This window comes from Populus euphratica, unplaced genomic scaffold (genome assembly GCF_000495115.2).
Source record: "Populus euphratica unplaced genomic scaffold, PopEup_1.0 scaffold317.1, whole genome shotgun sequence".
Classification (NCBI taxonomy): Eukaryota; Viridiplantae; Streptophyta; class Magnoliopsida; order Malpighiales; family Salicaceae; genus Populus; species Populus euphratica.
The window spans coordinates 52,856-75,903 of record NW_011499952.1 but is presented as its reverse complement, the minus strand read 5'-3'; the positions used below and the strand labels follow the sequence as shown (position 1 = coordinate 75,903).

The window sequence follows — 23,048 nt, the reverse complement described above, 5'->3', positions numbered from 1 at the left end:
GGATGGATTACTTAAACACTTGTATTTATTTTTGTGTTTTAAAAAAATTAAAAATAGACGAATTAATTTTTTTTTATCAATGTATACTCAAGCTTTAATTATGGCATAATTAAAATTCAACAAATGGATGATTTTCTCTATGTGATGAATTATCCAATATGTTAATTTTTTGTTCCTTGTCTCTTGAAGGTGAGGCCCCTCCAACAACAACAACAACAACAATAATAATAAAAAAATATTCACCATTATATTAGTATACTGTATAAGAAAATTCAAATTCAAACCTCTTCCAAATTAACTTATTAATGTAGAAGGAGAAAATTTTAATTCAAAAATTTATTATTAAATATATTTTTTTAACCAAAACTAAATATTAAAATAGATATATCTAGAATCTTCCAGCAGAATTTTAACTATAAAAATATTATGCATCTTGAATAACTTTTTTTTAAGACTTTTTTTTTTTTATCTTAGATGACTACAAATTATTTATTTTATAAAAAATAAGATATTTGGAATCTTTAAGTAAAATTGTAGTTTAATTCAACGAATCAAAAGTTATATCCATCAATACAAGGCTATATATTAGAAAAAAACCTCTTTCATCAGTCTCTTCGTAATAAAGAAAATTAATTTTTGAGATTAAATTGTTTTTTCTTCAATTCTGTGATTGTCTAATTAAAAGATATTTTCATTCTTTTCATCACAAAAATTATATTTGTCATGGACATGATCATTCTCCATAGCAATAAAATCAATCTTAGCTTTATCTCGAGGACCAAGTGAAACAATTCTTGCAACAACCTTTTTAAGCTCTAACTCAATAAGAAACTTGACATTGTAAGGAACAAAAAACCACTTCTTACGATTAATAAAAAAAAAATATTTGAAACATTTAATTTGATTTCATTTTCATGGATGATTTCACTATTAAGACTAAAGGCCATATCAACCGATGAAATATGAACATGTTTTGTATACTCAGGGTTATTACAAATTAAGATTTATGCATTGAAATCTTCTTCTCAACATCATCTTTCTTATTCTCATCAAATTTTAGTGGTTGATTTCATTCTACAAAAAGAATCAAAATCATAAAAAAAATTAGTTTTAATATCATATTTATCTCAATTAAAAAGTTGTTTCCTTTAAAATGGGTATTTTTTTATTTTTAATAAAAAAAACTATGTTTCCTTTGAAAGGGTATTTAAAAAAAAAAAAAGGGTATTTTTTTTAAAAAAAAACTATGAATTCATGAGTGCTCTTCTTTTAATCCTTCAATTTTCTTGTTTTTATCTTCGCTAATTGACGAGATAATTACTCAACTTGGCTCTATAATTTTATTGTTAGAAATTATATCAACTAATATAAATGAAAGTACAATATAGACAACAAGCATATAAACATAGAATTCTATCAAATATAGTAACTATACAGAATCTCTAATTTAAGATTTTATTATTGAATTTTTTTTCCTAATCAAAACTCAATGTTACAACTCTTCTAGAATGCTTGTATAATAGGAAATATGTCTTGAAAAAACCTGAAAAAAATAATAAAAAAGTTCTAAACTAGAAAAAAATATCATAAGTCAATTATAAAAATATTATAAATTTCTTGTGGATATTATTTTTAAGGCTTTTCAAATTTTAGCTCATTGAAAAACAAGGCTTCCGGAACCTCTTAACAAAATTTTAGCTGAATAATTAAATAAAAAATTATGCACATAATTAATTTAATATAAGGCCGATTGTTTTGAGAAAAACCTCCTTATGTACAGGGAAGAATTAATAATCATTACGCCGTGCTTGGTTTCCAACCAAAATGATAAAGCTTCAGCTGACATTTCAAGCAACAAAACTATTCATAGGTACATGCACTGTCTGAAAGTGGTTCCGTACGTGCACTCTCTCTCTCTCTCTCATTCATGCCACATGTTAAACTTCACAGAAATAAAAGTAACAGGAAGCGCCGAAATCAAATTAAAGTTTGGAATTAGGATGTTTTATTAGTTGTTTTTTAAAGTGTTTTTTATTTGAAAATATATAATAATATATATATATTTTTTAATATTTATTTTTAATATTGAAAATAAAAAAAAACAAAAAATTAATTTAAAACAAATTTTTTTATATAAATAACAAATTAAACTACAACACGAGAATGCAAAGCAACAGCATTTGCATTAAAAAAACGTGGGCCAACTGTTCCTAGACAAAAAAGGCATCACGTGTTAGAGTTCTTATGTCGCGCATGCTTTCCGAAAAAAAACACTTCTCTTCAAAAGCTGCTGGGAGCCTTGTAGCCCTGCATCCATGAAAATTATGTCGAATGTTTTATTTAGATGTTATGTGGTTAAATAAATAATAATTTATTTAATGAATTTATTTTATATTTTATTAATTTTATTATTGAGTTGTTATTTTTAATAAATACATATAAATTTAAATTTATATAAATAATTAATAATAAATTAAAAAAATATTAAAATAGATTGAATAAACTTGAGCTAAACTAATATTTTTGTAAATTTATTTAGTTAAACATAGTTAATTAATATATGTTGTCATCATTATTTTATATAGGTTTGATAGAAGTAATGCATAATCGTTTATAGATATATCGAGATTCACCTCAAAGGTTACGGATGATGGATTATTGTAATGGAGTTTAGAGTTTTATTAGAAATTCACCTCAAAGGTTACGGATGATGAATTATTGTAATGGAGTTTAGAGTTTTATTAATTATGCAATATATAATTTGAGAAATATTAGTGAAGACGATATTAGATTTTCGTGTAAGAAGTGTAAAAATAAAAATTTTCTTGATCTAAATATTGTATCGATACATCTTTTACAAAAAAGAATTCATGAAGGAACATCTGTATTGGTATGCATACGGAGAACCATATATTTCTCATGAGATTATAGCACTGCAAAGAATGTTTAAGTTAACTTCTAGCTAGTAACGTGCATGAAGTTATAGATGACAATAATAATTTTTATAGGAATATAATTATGAATGTGATGAGAATGAATTAGGGTCATGCCGGTCAATGTTCAATCGTAGATGAAAAACATAATGCAGACGTGACCAGGTTTTTTGATTTTTTAAAATATTTTTTACTCTAAAATATATCAAAATAATATGTTTTTATTTTTTAAAAAATTATTTTAAACATTAGCACATCAAAACAATTCAAAAATATAAAAATATAAATTCTAACTATGTCATTTCTAATTATTTTTTTGTCTATCTTTGAAATGTTAAGAAGCTAGTGTAGTTAAAAAAAAAATCAAGAGTTTTTTCTTTCTTTTTTCTCTCTTAATAACTAAAATGCATAATTGTCTTTTGTTTGTTTGTTGTTTACTTGAATCTAATATGGATTATCAGACCACGCACCTTGAGTCTAGCAAATACGTTAGACCTAAGCTAATTGGATTTGGCAACCATGATGGATGTCAGACCCTAGTGCAGTCTGGCATTTATGCATAACTGTCACACTCAAAAAAATTAGAGCTGATATGTCTGCTAGATCTTATTAGCTTGGGAATGGTATAACTGCTAGAATTGCAATAATAAAATTCACATAAGCATGTTGTAGTTAAGAGGACCATTAAGGTGTTTAAATATTTTTCTATTGTATATTTTATTTTTTAATTAAAAAGTTGCTGGCGTGTGTTTCATACATCTTAGAGAGTGAGCGACACTCACGCTATTAAAGTGATGTATAAGACGCTTCTTAATAGCTAAACTTGATCATTCATCATATCTAGTTATATGTACAAATACACTTTTTTTTACCTGAGTAAATATATCATGATTGAATTATAATCTATTATCAATAATTGTTTGCATTAAAAAAAAGAAAGAAGAAGATTCCACCCTGGAACAGCGCAAGACAATGACATGGTCATTCCCGTGTGAAAAGCCCATCGGTGATCACCACCTACCACACAACACGAGCTATGCGCACCATTACAGTGGTCTTGCTTTTACCCTCTCCAGATGCCCACCACGTTCCCTGCTGAATAAAATGCAGGATTTACTGCTACAAGTCGAGCCACGAGAGAAATCAAGACGTTTAACCATGGCCGTATGAACGTGAGTCCCACTCAAAGAGCACTACTGGATGATCAACGGCCTTAGGCTCACTTGATTATTCCAAAAGCTTATTTATTATATTCTCTGATAAAGCGAAGCCATGCCAAACCAAGCAAAGCAAAGCAAAATATTCTTCCATGCGGGGCTCAGACACACAGTAGAATACATGGTGTGTCACGTCATGCATCAATGGATTCTTAGGTGTGCATGGGCTCCATGACATGGAGAATTAGAAACACGGGATGCATTCATAGTTTTTTGAATTGAATAAGATTCAACGAGCAGACTGATAGCAAAGTCAGAGACCACTGGCTGCGTCCATGTAGTTTCCAAGAAAGGAAGAAGGTGTGTTTGTACTCTAGGCTTTGCTTCTTGGTTGTTTCGAGTGAGATTGCTGTGAAGTGGGGGCGGAATTGAGTTGCGAGCGCGTGGATAATTAATTCCGGCGAAAACTTGTCAGCCTACCGATACTTTTCACTCTCAATTATATATATGACTAGCTGAATCTGATGAGAGCGTGTACATACCGTCATCTAGAAAAGCTTCCGTTTGATAATAATGGCCTTTATTTTTTGAAAATAATTATTTTTTTTCTATGTATTTGTTTTTCAAAAAAGGAAGCAATGTTCTTGTTTAATTTAAATTGAGAATAATAAAACGAATAGGTATAAAATATTAAGCGAACCAAGCAAAATCTTTATTTCCTTTAATTGTAGAGAATTTAAAAAATAATTATTTTAATATCTTCCCTTTTTTAGAAAAAAAGAAGTAAAATACACTTTTTTAAGGAGAAGATAATTATTTATTTATTTAATCTTAAGAAGCAATAAATGAATTTTTTCCTCGAAGAAACAAAAATATTTAATTTTGGAAAGTTAGTGAAAGCAAAATTTTATTTGAACACTTACAAATGAATTGTACAGAAAAAGAGTTATGTGCATGAACCTCACCCACCATGGCATCGACATCGACAAAAAATGTAGAAGTGAAATGCACCTAACCAAAGAAATTGGAGCAGTAAACAAACAAGAATGAAATACAGTAACCTTATCATAGAGTAGATATTATATGCTCGATTGGCAATATATATCTTCAGAATTAATTTAATTATCATATTGATAGAGATCAAATATTTCTATTATCTTGAAGATATGTTTCTAAAAAATCTAAAAGGATAAGATTTTTTCAATCCCAACACTAAAAGCTCGAGTTTAAAAATCAACTTGACAAGTAGGCCTAGTAGCTCTTTGAGGTTGTTTTTGAAAATGTATTCTTATTTAATAATATATTTTTATTTTTAAAAATTTATTTTTAATTTCAGTATATTAAAATGATAAAAATAACAAAAATATATTTTTAAATAAAAAATAATTGAATGAAATACCATTTAAAATGCAATTTTGAAGTGCGGCTATGTTCCTTCAATGACAACATAATTGAAGACATCCTGACTCTAAGAACAATGAAAAATTGTCCGTCTTAATGAAAGAGATGACCTAGATTATTTATGGTTGACGTGTGCAGCGACTTTTAAGATTCTGGTCCTCATTTGTGTACTGATCCTTTGAAATTATGACAAAGACGTGACCTTCGGAAACTGAAATGGAAGAAAAAGATTGTAATGAAGGCATGACGGTGATTGTTTTTTGTATCTTTTATATAAGGAAGAATCCCCATTCCTTAACCTGCTGTGTCTGTAAACCACTTGACGACTCCTATCTACGTTACTGCCACCGTTGAAGGCACGCGTCCTTCTTTCACGCTTTGGCAGGCAAGTTCGCCATTTCAAACCTTAAAAAACCTCATCCATTTCTTCCTTATAATTCCGTAAAGGAGAATTTTAGATTCAGTTCTGCTGTTTTGTGTCTCTGTCTTGGTATCTGAAGTGGGTTGTCATTGGTTTTAACGTTAACATAAATGAGGATGTTTTTGCAGGGTCTTACACGTTGCCTAGAGTGCTCTCTCTGGCGGGTTTCTTTTGGAGTACATTTTTTCAGCTTTTGTCTTGAATTTTGATTGGGTGAGGATCAAGTTGAGATGGGAATTTTTTTGCTGGGGACTGGAATGGACATTTCTGTAGAGATTGTTAATGCAGCATTTGCCGTACTGTTACTGGCATGGTTGTTGGTAGACATCTTGAAACAAAGGAGAGGCGGTGGTGATTTACACTGCAGAGAACACAAAGCAGTGAAACAACCCACAGTGCTGTTCACTACAGTTGCCGTTCTTTCTAACATCATAATCTCGATTTTGTACCTTGGTTTTGGGTTTTATCAGTATTGGGACCTTGGAATTGTTACCTCTAAACCTGTGTTCTTATCCGTGACTTGGATTTTAGCTACTCTAGTTGCTTGCTATTCCAAAAACAGAACTCTTAGGGAAAACAACAGATGGCCCGTAGTCGTTATTCTTTGGTGGGTCGTTCACAGCATCTTTTGTTCGCTTTCTGTTTCCATTCACTTCATCACCCGTTTTAGTTCCATAGAATTGCCTTATTCCTGGCCCGAAGCTAATATTGCTGATTTCCTTTCCTTACCACTGTCAATTTTGCTTTCTCTCAATGCTTTGACATTCAGATGTAGAAGTACCAAGACACATAATGATCTTGAAACCCCATTGCTTCAAGAAGAGCATGAGAGTTTGTTCAAAGATTCAGCTTGCTATAGGAATGCTGGGATTTGGAGCAAGCTTACTTTTCGATGGTTAAACCCACTTTTTAGTAGGGGGAGGATGGAAAAACTTGAGTTATCTCATGTTCCTACAGTTCCTGCATCAGAAACGGCCAGGTATGCTTCCTCATTGCTTGAGGATTCGTTCGGAAAAAATAAAAACGAGACTTCGAATTTGCCGAAAGCCATAGCATATGCTGTTTGGAAATCCCTGACTGTAAATGGAGTTTTTGCAGGTATCTCTTTGTTCCATCTTGCGTCAATCTTTAGATTCTGTTCAGGAGGTCTATTATGCTTAATTCTGTTCATCTTCTGCAGGATTAAATACAATCGCCTCCTATATGGGTCCTCTTTTGATAACCAACTTTGTAAATTTTTTGTCGGAGAATCATGATGATTCTGGATACCTCAATGGACTGGTTCTTGCTTTCATCTTCTTTTTCTCGAAGACAGTTGAGTCCTTAACACAGCGGCAATGGTACTTCGGTGCTCAGCGTATTGGCGTGCGAGTGAGAGCTGCCCTCTCAGTACTAGTTTACAAGAAATCTTTATCAGTGAAGTTTGCTAGTTCAAGCAATGGCAAAATCATAAATATGATCAATGTTGACGTAGAGAGAATTGGTGACTTCTGTTGGAACATCCATGGGGTTTGGCTGCTACCATTCCAGGTGTTTTTGGCCCTTGTTATCCTCTATAGAAACCTGGGTGCTGCCCCCTCAATTGCAGCTCTCTCTTCCACAATTCTGGTGATGGTTAGCAACACTCCTTTGGCCAGTAAGCAAGAAAGGCTCCACTCCAGGATCATGGAAGCCAAGGACTTAAGAATCAAAGCAACATCAGAGACTCTCAAAAGCATGAGAGTCTTAAAACTGTATTCATGGGAACCAACATTTTTTAAGAAGCTTCTTCAGCTTAGGGAGACTGAGAGAAACTGGTTGAGGAGATACCTCTATACAAGTTCAGCAATGGCCTTTCTGTTTTGGGCTTCACCAACTCTGGTTTCCGTTATCACTTTCGGTGTCTGTATTATATTGAAAATACCATTGACAACAGGAACAGTCCTCTCAGCTCTAGCAACTTTCCGAATTCTCCAAGAGCCCATCTACAACATGCCAGAGCTCATTTCCATGATTGCTCAAACGAAGGTCTCCATCGATCGCATCCAAGATTTTCTAAGAGAAAAAGATCAAAAGAAGCAGACTCCTTACCAAACTTCTCAAGCATCAGACATTGCTATCGAAATGAAAAGTGGAGAATATGCTTGGGAAACAAAAGATCAAATCTCAACGAAGCCTACCATCAAACTTACCAAGAACATGAAAATAATGAAGCTATACAAGGTTGCAGTTTGTGGATCAGTTGGGTCTGGCAAATCAAGCCTTTTATGCAGCATAATTGGAGAGATTCCCAGGATTTCTGGGGCAGGAATCAAGGTTCATGGAACAAAAGCTTATGTTCCACAGAGAGCTTGGATTCAAACCAGAACTGTGAGAGACAACGTGTTGTTCGGCAAGGATATGAATAGGGATTTCTATGATGATGTTCTGAAAGGTTGTGCTTTGAACCAGGATATTGAGCAATGGCCTGATGGAGATTTGACAGTAGTGGGAGAGAGAGGGGTGAACTTGAGTGGCGGGCAAAAGCAGAGAATTCAACTTGCAAGAGCTCTCTACAGTAATTCAGATGTTTATATCCTAGATGATCCTTTTAGTGCTGTTGATGCGCATACTGGAACACATTTGTTCAAGGCAAGCATCTTCCCACTATTTTCTATGCTTTTTACCATCTCTCATGCAACTATACTTCTGTGTCTGTATTCCCATCTTGTTGTTTTCCTCATATTTGGAATGTTTTTGTGCAGAAATGTCTCATGCAACTCTTGTCTCAGAAGACTGTCATATATGCTACCCATCAACTGGAATTTTTAGAGGCTGCAGACCTTGTTCTGGTAACCTGAAACTTTGACTAGATATCCAACTATCACTTGAATTTGGCCCTCCCAAGCCTCTTATCCATTGCTTTTAAATGTGTCTTTATAGGTGATGAAAGATGGCATGATTGTCCAGTCAGGAAAATATGAAGACTTGATTGCAGATCCCACCGGTGAACTTGTTAGACAAATGGTTGCCCATAGAAGATCACTAAACGAAGTGAATCCACCCCAAGAAGATAACTCATTAACTAGTATACCATCTCAGTTAAATCAAATTGAAGTCACAGAAGAAAAATTTGAAGAGCCTAGAAGTTCTGATAGATTTTCAGAGAGAACTCAAGTAGAAGTATCTGAAACTGGCAGAGTGAAATGGAGTGTTTACTCAACCTTCATTACTTCAGCTTACAAAGGAGCCCTTGTTCCAATCATTCTTCTGTGTCAAGTCCTTTTCCAGGGACTGCAGATGGGCAGCAATTACTGGATTGCATGGGCAACAGAAGAGAACCACAAGGTCACCAGAGAAAAGCTGATCGGCATATTCATTTTGTTGTCCGGTGGAAGCTCCTTCTTTATATTGGGAAGAGCAGTTTTTCTGGCAACAATTGCTATTGAGACTGCTCAGCGTCTCTTCCTTGGAATGATCTCATCAGTTTTTCGAGCTACTATTTCTTTCTTTGATGCTACTCCCTCTAGTAGGATCCTCAGCAGGGTTAGTTTTTTGTTGCTATTTCAAGTTCGACACGCTTTGCTTTGTCTAACATCTTCTCACATGCTTCCGAGAAAAAAATACTTATTTTTATTTTTGGTGTTTGTCCTGGCAGTCATCTACAGATCAAAGCACAGTAGATACAGACATTCCCTACAGATTGGCTGGATTGGCATTTGCACTAATTCAGCTATTAAGCATAATTATCCTCATGTCTCAGGTTGCTTGGCAGGTCTTCCCCATCTTTCTTGTCATACTAGGAATCTCCATCTGGTATCAGGTATATAAAAAATCCTGCTTCAACTTCTTATCATGTTTGTATTAGATTAAACCTTGTCAACCACTGAATAGATTTTAATGGCTTAGCAGTGATCATGTGATGCAACATAGATATGATTTGCATGAAGGTCTTGGTTGGGTGATCTCAAGCCAGTGTTTATTAAAAATACAAGAATAGTTCCTTATCATTTATGCTGCACCGGCCAAAGAAAAAGCATGGATATTTCTAGTCAGAATCTTTGATGATTCATCCCATTCAACTCATATTTAAAGAAGCTTAATCCAAATTTTCTGCAGGCTTACTACATTACAACTGCTAGAGAACTAGCCAGAATGGTTGGAATCAGAAAGGCTCCTGTCTTGCATCACTTTTCAGAATCTATTGCAGGAGCAGCGACAATTCGCTGTTTCAATCAGGAAGAACGCTTTCTGACGAGAAACATAAGCTTAATTGATGATTATTCTCGCATAGTCTTTCACAACTCAGGCACAATGGAATGGCTGTGCGTTCGGATCAACTTTCTCTTCAATCTTGGGTTCTTTCTTGTTCTCATCATCTTGGTCAGCCTTCCTAAGTCAGCCATTAATCCCAGTGAGCTTCTCTTATCTCTTATTGTTAGTGAACCAACATCATGAGAAACTATGCACACCAATTTCCAACCGAGAATACTTGGAGTTTCGTAGATGAACATCACAAGTAGTGCATTGTTTCGTAGGTGATGCAATGGCAAAAGCTGACATAATTTGAATATATAACCAAATCCATCTAGCTAGATTCTATTAAGGAAGCTTCAAAGAAGAAAAGAAATGGAGTGATGAAACCATTGTCTAGTATCCCATATTCATCAAGCATCTATAGTATATCAATTTTTCGTTGAGAATATTAAACAAGAAAACAAACCGAAGATGATGATGTCACTTTTGATCAGTCGCTTACTGTTGTAATAATTCCTAATCATATTTGATGGTTGGATGTTGCAAGAACAAGGAAATATAGACAAGTAGAAGCATATTTCTACCTTTAATTCATTTCCGATTCTTTCCTGAAACATAAATTATACTTGTAGTCTAATGGTTGGTTGAATGGCTCTCAGGCTTGGCGGGGCTCGCAGCAACCTACGGTCTGAACTTGAATGTTCTTCAGTCTTGGGTTATCTGGAATTTATGCAACGTTGAAAACAAAATGATATCAGTTGAAAGAATACTTCAATTCACTAACATACCTAGCGAAGCTCCTCTGGTGATTGAAGATCGTGGGCCAAAGCCTGAATGGCCAATGGATGGAAGAATTGAACTGATAAGCCTTCAAGTTCAATATGGTCCTTCTCTCCCAATGGTTCTCAAAGGGATAACTTGCACCTTCCCTGGAGGAAAGAAAATCGGTGTTGTGGGCAGGACGGGAAGTGGAAAGTCTACTCTGATTCAAGCTCTCTTTCGAGTGATCGAGCCATCAGGAGGACAAATTCTTATTGATGGACTGGATATTTCCAAGATAGGTTTGCAGGACTTGAGGTCCAGGCTTGGCATAATTCCACAAGATCCCACTTTGTTTCAAGGAACTGTAAGGACTAATCTGGATCCTTTGGAGCAACACTCGGATCAAGAAATCTGGGAGGTAAGAATCAAAACTCTTTCTTACTGAAAGGATTTCAATATACATTAACTCAACACCATCCTGCTTTTCAGGTTCTCAACAAGTGCCGCCTTGCAGATACAGTGAAACAAGATAAAAGACTTCTTGACGCACCAGGTACATATTTTATTCCAATAAAGAAACTTGAAGCCCGATTCCTTTTTCTTTTTCATTTTCAGAGTTTTGTAAATTCAATTTCTTGGTTATTGAATGCCGGAATCTGGCAATGGATCAGTTGCTGAAGATGGAGAAAACTGGAGTGTTGGACAAAGGCAGCTTGTTTGCCTGGCTAGGGTGATGCTAAAGAAAAGGAGAATTTTGGTATTAGATGAGGCCACAGCTTCCATTGATACAGCAACAGATAATATCATTCAAGGAACAATAAGAGAAGAAACAAGTAGATGCACAGTCATCACCGTGGCGCATCGAATACCTACTGTCATAGACAATGACATGGTTTTGGTTCTTGATGACGGTAAGGAAAAATTTCCCAACATTATGAATTACTCTGCCTTGTAGAAATATAGATTAAACTCACAAAGTAAATAACGTTGAGAACATAAAATAGCATAGCCTATCATCAATATGTTGGCATATACTTTTTTATTTTCCTTGAAGCATTTGAATATATTGCTGCATGTTGGTTACTGTAGGCAAGGTTGTAGAGTATGACTCCCCGGTGAAGTTACTCGAGGACAACTCTTCTTCGTTTTCGAAGTTGGTCAAAGAATTCCAGAGGAGATCAATGCAAGAGTAACCACCAAAAGGATTTGTCTTGACGACAGTAGAGATTAAGCACCTCAGTCTTTCATCCTCGGGCCACAGGTTAGAATCTGGTCATATTTTTCGTTGGAGGATGCGAAATGATGTTATTAAAATGGCCACTGAACCCTGAGAAGGCCTAGCAGGAGCGGTGGGCAAAGGTTTGAAGAACCACTGAAACCTACGATAATGAGAAATTAGATCATGGAATTCTAGAGATGAAAACTTAATATCACCTTACTATTTGTATTGATATGTGTGTTGGATCGCGAAGCTTCTCATCCTGCCTTGCTATCTGGAAACCTACAAGAGATGCTTGTTCCGAACAAAAGTTTGAAGGAATGATTCTACAAGTGAAAGCATCAGCATCGAAGATTAACTGAAGTTTTAAAGACCAGTGGCAGTCCTGTCACGACCAATTCGAGCACAGATCTCTCAAGCGTGCCTTCTGGGAGTTCGGATTGAAATGACAGGCATGAACAAAGATATGCTCACCTTGGCACAGGCTTCATCACAAAGCAGGGAGCATATCATGCCCCAAGTGCAGAGGCAGTCATTATGGGCAGAAGAGCACACCAAAAATGTCACGACCTATACAGCATATAGATAAGATTCTTTTTTAAAATCTTATATCCATACGAATCCAAACTTACATATAAACTTTTCCTAACTCAATTAGAGTTCAACACAACATTAATAACAAAATTACCTTCTTATAATACAATTTAATTGTCTTAATACAAAAGTTCATATAAATTCATAATTTTAGAACACTGACTAGACATAAAAGGAAATTACAAATTTCAACCAAAAAACAGGTTCGAAAGATTCAACAAAAATGACCTACTATCAAGCTATAAGCCTGAAAAAGATAAATAATGAGAATGTGAGTTCAACAACTTAGTGAGTAGATAATGTTCAATACACACACACGAGGTAATACAATAATGAGAAATATATATACAATTGGCTTTAAGTTCTTATAGTAAGGTTCCTCAATAGATCATAACAAGAATATCATAAGGTAAAGCTCATTAGAAAATCAAAATGCAATGAGTATAAGGCTCCGTACTGTGGGATGATTAGTCTACACAGGTTGGTGACTCTCCCGACCAACTAGGGTTCAGATACGATGTGCATAAAAACTAACACTACCTTGTTAGCATGGTTATTATGACTGGCATACCATAGTTTCATAATAATAATCAAATAGACATATTCATATCTTAACACCCAACTCATGACATCAATTAAATGAGAACCTATCAATTCAGAAGCCAATTAAAAATATATATTAGTTCATATCAAGAATTCAGATTCAACAATTAATCATACTTTATCATAACAAGAATAATAATCAACATATATATATATATATATATATATATATATTATCAAAAAGCATGATCCAATTTATATTAACAAATCAAATATTTATAATATTTCTCATGCATATGAAAAATTCTCCACTCACCTGACTCAAAAACAAACATCGAAGAAAATTCTACTAACATCTCACCAGTAGAATATCAGGATTATCTGAATACAAAATAGACATACTCAAGAAAGACTCAAAAGAACATTTAAACTATTTAATATACTTAACTAAGGGAGTATTTCATAACCCTATATGTTTTTAAACTAACTAGTCAATTTTCTCAAAAATCCAAAATTTAACAATTTTCTCGAAATCTAATTCATAATAAAATTGGTAATAATTCACTCAAAAACTCTCAATCATTCATCAAACCAATTTATAAAAGCTAATATTACAGTTAGGGACTAATCTATAATTTATCATATTTTTAAGGGTCAGATTGTAACTTTTATCAAATTGAAAGACCAAACTAAAAATATCATAAATTCATGACTATAGTGGAATATCTCATTATACTCTAGGGACCATTCTGGATTTTTTTTCTAAATTTTTAGGGTCAAATTATAATTTTTATCAAATTGGAGGACCAAATTAAAAATATCACATATTCCTGACTATAGTGGAATTATGTCTATAATTCATCCTCATTTCTGTCCAGAATCTCTAATTATGCTCCAGGTACCATTTTGTAATTTTTTCAAATTTTTAGGGTCATTGTAACTTTTATCAAATTGAAGGACCAAATTGAAAGTGTTAAAATTTCATAAATATACAATAATTTTGCCCATAATTCATCTTTTATTCTGTTCAGAATCTTGGAATATGCTCCAGGGACTTATTTGTAATTTCCCAAAGTTTGGGGACTAAATTGTAATTTTTCACAAATTGAGGGACCAAACCAAAATTTTGTCATCTTCAACCTCAAACCCAGAATTTCCATAGATTACCTACTGTTATCTCATGATTTATAACACAAATTCACCATTCAAACAAAATCATAACTGAAAATTATCATATTTACCTACAATCTCTCAAAATCAACTACCAATCCATTACCCACAATAATTAACTCTATAAATTCAAATTAATTCATCAATCAAACCCAAAATAAAATTTTCAAAACCCTAAAATTCATTAAAACTAAAATTTAAAGTTCAATAAAACATATTATACACATTAAAGCATAAATCTTACCCCTTTAACTTATTTTTCTTTAACTCCCTTCTCCTTCCTTATCTTTCTCTATTTTCTCTTCTTCTCCCTTCCCTCTCACATTTTTTTTCCCTGGGAAATGCTATATTAAAGAGCCAAATTGATATAATGACTTTTTGAATAGTATAAATATATCTTTTTTTATTATATACATTCCAATGATAAAAAAGCTATTTAGAAAAACTAATTATATTTTAATATATTTCAAGTTAAATTAATTTTAATATAATTATATAACTAATTTATATATTTTATATATAATATAATTAAGATGTTATTAATTATATGAGTAATATGAGTAATTTATAAATGTAATATAAAATTAATGAAGTAATATGAAAGTTAAAAGATATAATTTAAAATTTATTTATATGAATATTTTTAATTTTTGGTTTTATATACTATTGTTAAAAATTTAATTTTTTTTAAAAGTAAATTCAAATTCTAACTTTAAAAAAAATTGCCAACATTTTAAATTTTGATTTTCAATTTTTTTTTTTAAAAAAATCAAGTTTTGAAAGAATGACCGCCAACATTTTAAATTTTAAAATTTCAAATTTTAAAAAAACAACCACCAACATTTTAAATTTTTAAAAATTACCTCCAACATTCTAAGATTTTAAAATTTAAAAAAACAATCCATCTATAAATATTCTCATATACCTTCATGTTTTTTCTTGTCATTTTCTTATCTCCAATCTTTGTTATATTTCATTAAAATTCATAATGAATCATTCTAATTTTAATTTTTATGATGCTTTTGATTTTGATGATGACACTCCTGTGTTCGCTTTTCAAGTTGCTACCGCTATGGTTGCTGAAGAAAAATCAAAGAATCGAGGGTGGAGAACAAGGTATCGTGACTCTATTCTTAGTCACAATATTATCAATCGTAATAGAAAGGAAGGTGAGTTAAGGTTATATAATGATTATTTTGCTGAAAATTCTAAATTCACTGAAAGTCAATTTCGAAGAAGATTTAGGATGAGTCGTCATCTTTTTCTTCGGATCGTAAATGTAGTGGAAGCTTATAATCAATATTTCAAATAAAGAACAGATGCTCTTGGTGTTCTTGGTTTATCTTGCCTTCAAAAGGTAACTCCAGCTCACAGAATACTTACATATGGTATTCCTGTTGATCTTATTAATGAATATCTTAGAATTAGAGAAATCACTACAATAAAAAGTCTTAGAGCTTTCGTTAAAGCAATTATAGAAGTTTTGGTGATTGATATCTAAGAGCACCAAATAAGGCCGATATTTGTCGATTATTATCAATTAGAGAGCATTGACTGTATGTATTAAAAATGAGAGAAATGCCTAATTGTATGGCATGGGATGTATATTAGTCATTGTCGTGAACCAACTATAATTCTAGAAGCGGTGACTTCACAAGATCTTTGGATATGGCATGCCTTTTTTGGAATGTCTTGATCATTAAATGATATTAATATTCTTGATCAATCACTTATTTTCACTGCATTTGTTAAAGGTCGTATTACTCATATCAATTATACAATTAATGAGCATGAATATACAATGAAATACAATTTAGCAAATATGATTTATCTTCATTGGTCAACTTTTGTTAATACAATCCCAAGACAATTAGGAGCAAAGAGAAAATATGTTGCAAGCAAGCAAAATTTTGCAAGAAAGGATGTGGAGTGGGTATTTGGAGTGCTTCAATCTCGTTTTGCAATTGTATGTGGACCTATTCGATACTGGGATGAAGAAATGCTTACATATATTATGAAAGCTTGCATAATAATACATAATATAATTATTGAGGATGAAGGAGGAATGAACCTTGGATTTGACAATAACCATGAAGTCAATTCCTTTATATCAGTGTCACATGGTGAAATACCTGAACTACATGATTTTCTTCAAACTCATAATCAAATTAGGGATAGAGTAACTAGCTCTTAACTACAAGAAAATTTGATTGAACATTTGTGGGAACAATATGACAACGAGCAAAATATTTAGATTTGAACTTCTTATGTTATCATAATTTTCAAGTTTTTTATGTTTTTTTCTTCATTATGGTTATTATCTTTTAAGTTAATTAATCCTACTTATTATTGTTAAGTGTCAGAGAAACTTCAAAAAAGTATTATGAATTCATATTAATTTCATAACAATATATTTAAAGTAACCAAGAATTTTCTATATATGTAATTAAAAATACATTACATTACATAAATCAATCAAAGTTAATTAAAAATTAAAACCCCTCTTTTGTATAATTTCTAACTTTCTATTTTGAAAATAAACTGCAGAAATTAAATCCAAATTAGAAATATTCGTTTTCTTAATTTGTTCTTCTTTCTCAATCCTGTCCAATTCCTGTTTCTCTTGACTTTATTGAATTATTGTGGCTTGTTGCTCTAACATAACTTTCATGTCTTGTTTCTTTTTATCCTCAATTTCAAATAGAGTATCCCTAAATTGTTGTAAGAGAATTGTTACAGTTACCTCTCCAACTTTATCTTTTTCTTGTCTACGTTTAAGTCGTTCATTTGCAGCCTTCTAATCAATTGGTCTATCTTGGTAAATCAATGGTTCACTATCTTCTCTTAAACTAACAGAATCAGGAGTATATGGGGTTGATGAAGCCGGACTTGCATTGACATGACTTTTTTGTTTCTTGTTTGACCTTTGATGTTGACTTGCACGTTCAAATTATCATTTGGGTTCTTTTCATAAAATAACCCAATAATGTTCTTGTTGAAATTGTTTGCCAACACTAGAAACATATATTTGTCGAGCATCATTAATCTAGTAAAAAATTAAAGAAATTCAATAATGTTAAAATATGTGTTAATTAATTTAACATGGAAATGAATAATAAAATTACTCTTGATTCTTCAGTCATTCCACTTTGCTGATGATTTTCAATTTGAGTAACAAATCCAACAAATTTACTGACTTTTCTATTTATTTCTTGACATCTACTTGAGATGCTTATTTGGGAATGATTATTCAAGTTTCCTCCATTCTCTACAAAGTAAGCATGAACGTGAGCCCAGAATTGTTTTGTTTGTCATTCAACTCTTACAATTGGATCTTTGCTTGTATTTAACCATGCAGAGACAAGTAAACAATCTTTTTTTGATGAGAACTTTTTACTTCTTTGTGATCTTTTTATTGTATTGACATTTAAATTATGGTATATTAAGTCATTAATTAATTGATTAAAATCACTTGGTTGAAAGAGAATATCTTCTAACTTGCTCATAAAAAAGTTGGTAAAAAAATTAGGAAAATTTGAATCCATCTACATTAAAAAAAAAAAGAAAAGAAGCAAAACACTCGCATTAAAGGAAGCTCATATTCAATGTCTAGCAATTTTATAGTTTCCATACATGTGAATTAATAACAAGAATTGTCTTCTACTTGTTCTAACATTAATCTAATCATACAATTAATCTAATCACTTGGTTTGGTTGTATTTTTAACAAGAAAAAATATAATTGATCTCATATTAAAATTGACAATCAAAAATAAATTTAAGATATATCAATCCATTTTTTTATCAATATCAGCTACTATCATTACTGTCTTTCAATTTTATCAAAGATAACAATATAAATAAAAATTATCTTTCTTAACCCATATCAAAAATATAAAATAACAAAGAAATAAAAATCATTATAAATAGCAAATAAAAATCAAGAGATGTAAAAAAAAAAACAGTCTCTAAGCAAATATATCTTTTGATTTCAGCTAATTAACCTAATCAATATTATTAATTAATCAGAGAATAATTAATTTATATTTTTTAAAATTAGAGAGAAGAGTGAAATTTGCAGGTAAGTTTTTTTCCTTATGTTTTGCTTAAATGTTGTTTTCTTCCTTCTACTTGTTCTGCTTTTAAATGAAAAAAATTAACATTGGCCAACTGATACAAAATAAATACGTTGGCCAACGGATATAAATCAACAGAGAAAAAACAGTAACCAGCACTGTTATGTATATTTGCCTTTTGCTACAGAGAAATGTAGATATAGCATTTACAGTCTTCAACAACTATTTTAGTTATCAATATAGCTACCCGCTTGGAATGGACAGAAACAAATAAAAAAAAGCTAAAAGTACAATATTTTTCTTTCGATTGTTCGTTTACCTTCCGGGTTGGAGATGCTCTAAAAGAACACAGCTCACTCTCTCTTTTTTATATATATATATATATTTATCAACTTTTTATTTATTTACTACAGTACTCTTTATTTATTTATTTTTATATTTAAGCTTTCAAGGGCTTTATAGCCTTCTCCAATCTCTTTATTTCAAAATATTACAAAAAACCTCGGTCGAATGGATGAACTGAAAAGCCAGTATGCATATCTTATTGATGTAAATTGTGACCCATAATATTTGCTTAAGTAATTGAGAATGCAACGCCGAGAAGCAACAACAAAAGTCATCGGATTGTTCATCATGGCATGATGTCAATTTCAGGAAACTTGTCAGTAATTTCCACTAGTCTACTTAAATTATGAGAACGGAGCAACATGTGAAAGTTTGCTCGATTGAACTGATCCACCTGGGATTTGGGTGAGCATCAATGTAGATGGATGTGCTAGGGTAAAGACCAGGACTGCTGGTGCAGCCAGGGGTTAATGATGCTCATCTGGTGAAGAGCTAGTTTGTTTCATGCTCAGTGGAGACACCAGCCAATTCAGGCATGCATAATAATGATTGAATTTTGTACTGGATTAACAATGGTAATATTCGAAATTGAAAATCACTTACCGCGCAAGAACATCTGACAGCAAAATGACATCAGGGATACATAATTAATAATAAGAAATAATCAGTATGATGGTAAGAAAAACTTAGAGAAGAAAAGAGATTAGAAGATGAACTCTGTTATTATTAAATAGTATTGAGATAGAGTAACAAAAAGATGGAACAACCAATGAATCATACTCTTCCTTATCCTATGCAAATGATAAATGAATAGCGTTGTCATTGCTTCCTTCCTCCAGATCTCAAACTTGAAAAGATGCAATCCAAAATAGAGTGGTCAGCGGGTTTTAGTTAGTTGGAAGATCTGGGTCTGAGAAGAAACCGTTGATGGATGGCATGATCTGAGGAGTTCTCTTTCGGACATACTTCCTAAGACCATGTTCTGCATATTTCTCGCCCTCTTTAAAGTTGTCAAGCACTCCTGCTGCCCTGTTCTCTTTCGTCACCCTGAGCCACCGCCGCCAGATTCAAATCAATAATATATAAATAACAAAATCAGCCTAAACACACAGCAATTATTCATAAAATCAAATTGATTGTCAAGATCCAATTAATGCACAACACTCTATCCAAAAGTGTCGTGCGTGTTCGAGCCTCTTCCTTGTGCATAGCATTACCTTACTTCAGGGTTGGTGGTTATATTCCTAAGAAGTTGCATGCCACAAATACCAACTGCTACTCCAACAGATGCAAAGAGTGGAAACACCTGTTACAAGAACCAATCTTTTTAGTCATGAAACAAGACAAGAAAAATACTTGCTTATATTCATATTTCTTTATCTAAAAACCCTAAACCTCTCCTCTCTCTCTCTCTCTCACACACACACACACACATATATAACAATTTTATGGAGTAAACTAAACTCATATATATCCTTGTACATCATGTCATGAAGAAGGCTTAGTATTTTATTTTTTTCTTTCGCTTTATCCGGAACATAACGGAAACAAGACGGTGGAAGAACGTACCTCAGGCCTTATCCATCGTGAGGAAGCCATGCTAGAATTGCGAGAGAGAAGGAGAAACAGAGAAATCCCCTTCTCCAGAAAAATCAAGTTTAGAGAGAAATGGAGGAAAGGAGAGTATGAATGGGAAGTGATTGATATTGAGAGAATTTGTAGTGGATACAAACGCCTAAAATTCAGGAAAAGAGTGGGAACGATAGGTCAACAATGATCTGTGAAACCCCACCAATCATAAAATTAGTAGGTTTCCTTTTCCTTTCCTGTATTGGCGGCCGTCTCAAGCCCTAATGCCACCGTCTCCCCTCATTTTCTCTAAATTCAATGCGTGCTGTCCAAGGATTCATAACTACTCTTGTTTTATGAATAATTTATTATAAAAATATATTACAGCTCATCACTCATGGTGTCGTGGTGTAGTTGGTTATCACGTCAGTCTAACACACTGAAGGTCTCCGGTTCGAGTCCGGGCGACGCCAAGCTTTTCCTTTCTGTTTTAACGACGAATCTAGACTTTATTTAATGGGCTTTGTTTAGAGTACATGCTTTAAATTGTGATTGAGGTTACATTTTAAAGAATTTTTTTATTTAAAAGTATATTAAAATAATATTTTTTTATTTTTATATTTAATATCCACATATTAAAATGATATAAAGTATTATAAAAAAAACTCTTTCGAGAAAGGTCATTCCAATCATTGCTAAAAGGCTATGGGAAAAGTTCAAAGCATGCCTATATTTTTTATCTATTTATTCTTGTGTCTTAAAAATAATTTTTAAAAAATTAAAAATAATTATTTTTTTTAAATTTTTTATATGTTTTCAAGCCATTTTTATTTTCTAATATAAAAATAATTTTAAAAAAATAAAGCATATTTTTTAAATATATTTTTAAATAAAAATCATTTCAGAAGATAACCAAAATGTACGTACCCTATATAAATGGATTCGTCGTGGTAAGAGGGAATCTTCGTCGGTGTTTTGTAATTTGTTGCTGACACAGGATTGAATCACTGTCCCTTGTTCATTGACTAGATTGGATCACTGGTGCTGCTCAGGGGTTTACTTTATATTAAATGACAAGAATGATCAGGCACTATCATATGAGATTATAAATTTAATATGGTTTAATCGGGAACCGTACGCGGTTGCCGGCAAGCATGCCTTGCCATGTTTTTACGAACTTGGCTTTGATTTGACACAGATTCAAAATATATATACACTTTTTAAACATAGTTGGTTTCAATTCTGATACAATAAACAAGTTTTAATCATTAGATTATCATGTTAAATTGAATTAATTATTTTTATTAAAAATCATTTGTCATGAAGAACTAGATTACTAAATTCTAGTAGTGTCGGGTTTTTCAGATCGAAGTTATCGGTTTCGGGTGGACGGTTTCAAAATTATATTTTTGAATTATGTTTATTTTTTTTAATATATTTATTTTTTTAATTTAGTTTAATAGTGAATTAGGTTACTAGAAGCTGGCTTCATTTTGCATGCTGGTAATGACAATAGCAACTAGTACCTTCTTGTTGTCCAGTCATTTATTTATTCCTTCCATTTAATTAGTCTCCGGCATGAACAGGCCCCGCTTGAGCATGGTTTCGATGGAAGGAGTGATGTCCGCACTCACGCTCGAAAAAATTGTCAATTCTGGAATGATTCATTATGCTTGTTAATCAATACAGGAGTTAAATCCTCTGTTATCTAATTTTCTATAAATATTGGGATCAATTTATATTTAGCTTGATTAATTAATGAAATTTTAAAATTTTTAATTAAATAAATTTTTAATAATCCTGAAATTTATATTATTTCAACTAGTAATTTATAAAAAATAAATTTAAAATTTAACTATGTTGGAGAATTAAATCCTTTATTAATTTTGTTTTTTAAAAATATTTTTTATTTGAAAATAAATTAAAATAATATATTTTTTAAAAAATTATTTTTAATATCAGAATATAAAAGTATAAAAAAATATTGATTTTAAAAAATAAAATTTTAAAATATATTTAAAATATAAAAACAAATAGAGCTAAACTATCCGTGCAACCTAGTCTAAAATATAGGGGCTTAATACGGGCAAGCCAACTATAAAAACTTAGCCTGTGCAAACTAGTATAAAATATATTGTATAAATAAATAAAAAAATACAGGAGTTCTTCGGGTCCATTGTTTTTGCCACTTGCATTACGTTGGGTTTCTGTTCAGAACGCTGACTGACCTGTTGCCAAGAATCTTTGTGAGCATGCCATGGCCCAAAAATTGAATATAACCCCAGTCAAATATATATATATATATATATATATATATATATATATCTGGGTTTGACCACTAAACAATTTCTTAATCAATCAATTATTAGCAAATGTTTAAAAGAATTTTAATTAACTCCTTCCGTTAATATCTCTGTTAACAGAGCTAATGGAAAATCCTTCAGATAAATTTCAACTTGCTCTCGAAAAACTGATTACTTGTCAAATAAAACTTTCATGTTATTTATTTCTAAAACTATAGATTAAAAAAATTATTTTAATTCATCGTAAAGGGATGAATCGGAAATTCAAATACTTTATAGTTATATCCTCGATGTTTCATGCTTTTAAGACATTTTCGCTTTTATTAATTGCAATTATTCCT

The 23,048-nt window shown here is 31.9% G+C and overlaps 2 protein-coding genes and 1 non-coding gene across 5 annotated transcripts; 2 read left to right on the top strand and 1 right to left on the bottom strand.

Annotated features, from left to right (window-relative positions):
• The first annotated feature begins 5,716 nt into the window (after positions 1–5,716).
• Positions 5,717–19,433, top strand: LOC105138022 (putative ABC transporter C family member 15). Of its 3 annotated transcripts, XM_011044001.1 has the most exons (13): positions 5,717–5,962; positions 6,041–7,010; positions 7,093–8,522; positions 8,636–8,722; positions 8,814–9,416; positions 9,529–9,693; positions 9,990–10,284; positions 10,787–11,307; positions 11,379–11,442; positions 11,561–11,800; positions 11,979–12,150; positions 12,225–12,668; positions 18,990–19,433. In XM_011044001.1, the coding sequence occupies exons 2-11, from the start codon at positions 6,143–6,145 to the stop codon at positions 12,080–12,082; spliced, it is 4,377 nt and encodes a 1,458-aa protein (XP_011042303.1). In that variant the 5' UTR covers positions 5,717–5,962; positions 6,041–6,142; the 3' UTR covers positions 12,083–12,150; positions 12,225–12,668; positions 18,990–19,433. The 3 variants fall into 3 exon arrangements, with proteins under 3 accessions (XP_011042303.1, XP_011042302.1, XP_011042301.1); XM_011044000.1 differs by having other exon boundaries at positions 5,717–5,876; positions 11,979–12,668; XM_011043999.1 differs by having other exon boundaries at positions 11,979–12,668.
• A 105-nt stretch (positions 19,434–19,538) lies between these two features.
• On the bottom strand, positions 19,539–20,610 carry LOC105138023 (uncharacterized). The gene is made up of 3 exons (XM_011044002.1): positions 20,405–20,610; positions 20,053–20,141; positions 19,539–19,882 (listed from the first exon to the last, which is right to left on the bottom strand). Exons 1-3 carry the CDS (start codon positions 20,432–20,434, stop codon positions 19,723–19,725), a joined length of 279 nt encoding a protein of 92 aa, XP_011042304.1. The 5' UTR covers positions 20,435–20,610; the 3' UTR covers positions 19,539–19,722.
• A 193-nt stretch (positions 20,611–20,803) lies between these two features.
• TRNAV-AAC (transfer RNA valine (anticodon AAC)) lies at positions 20,804–20,877 on the top strand. Its single transcript has one exon. It is a non-coding gene; the product is annotated as a tRNA-Val (tRNA).
• Positions 20,878–23,048: the final 2,171 nt, after the last annotated feature.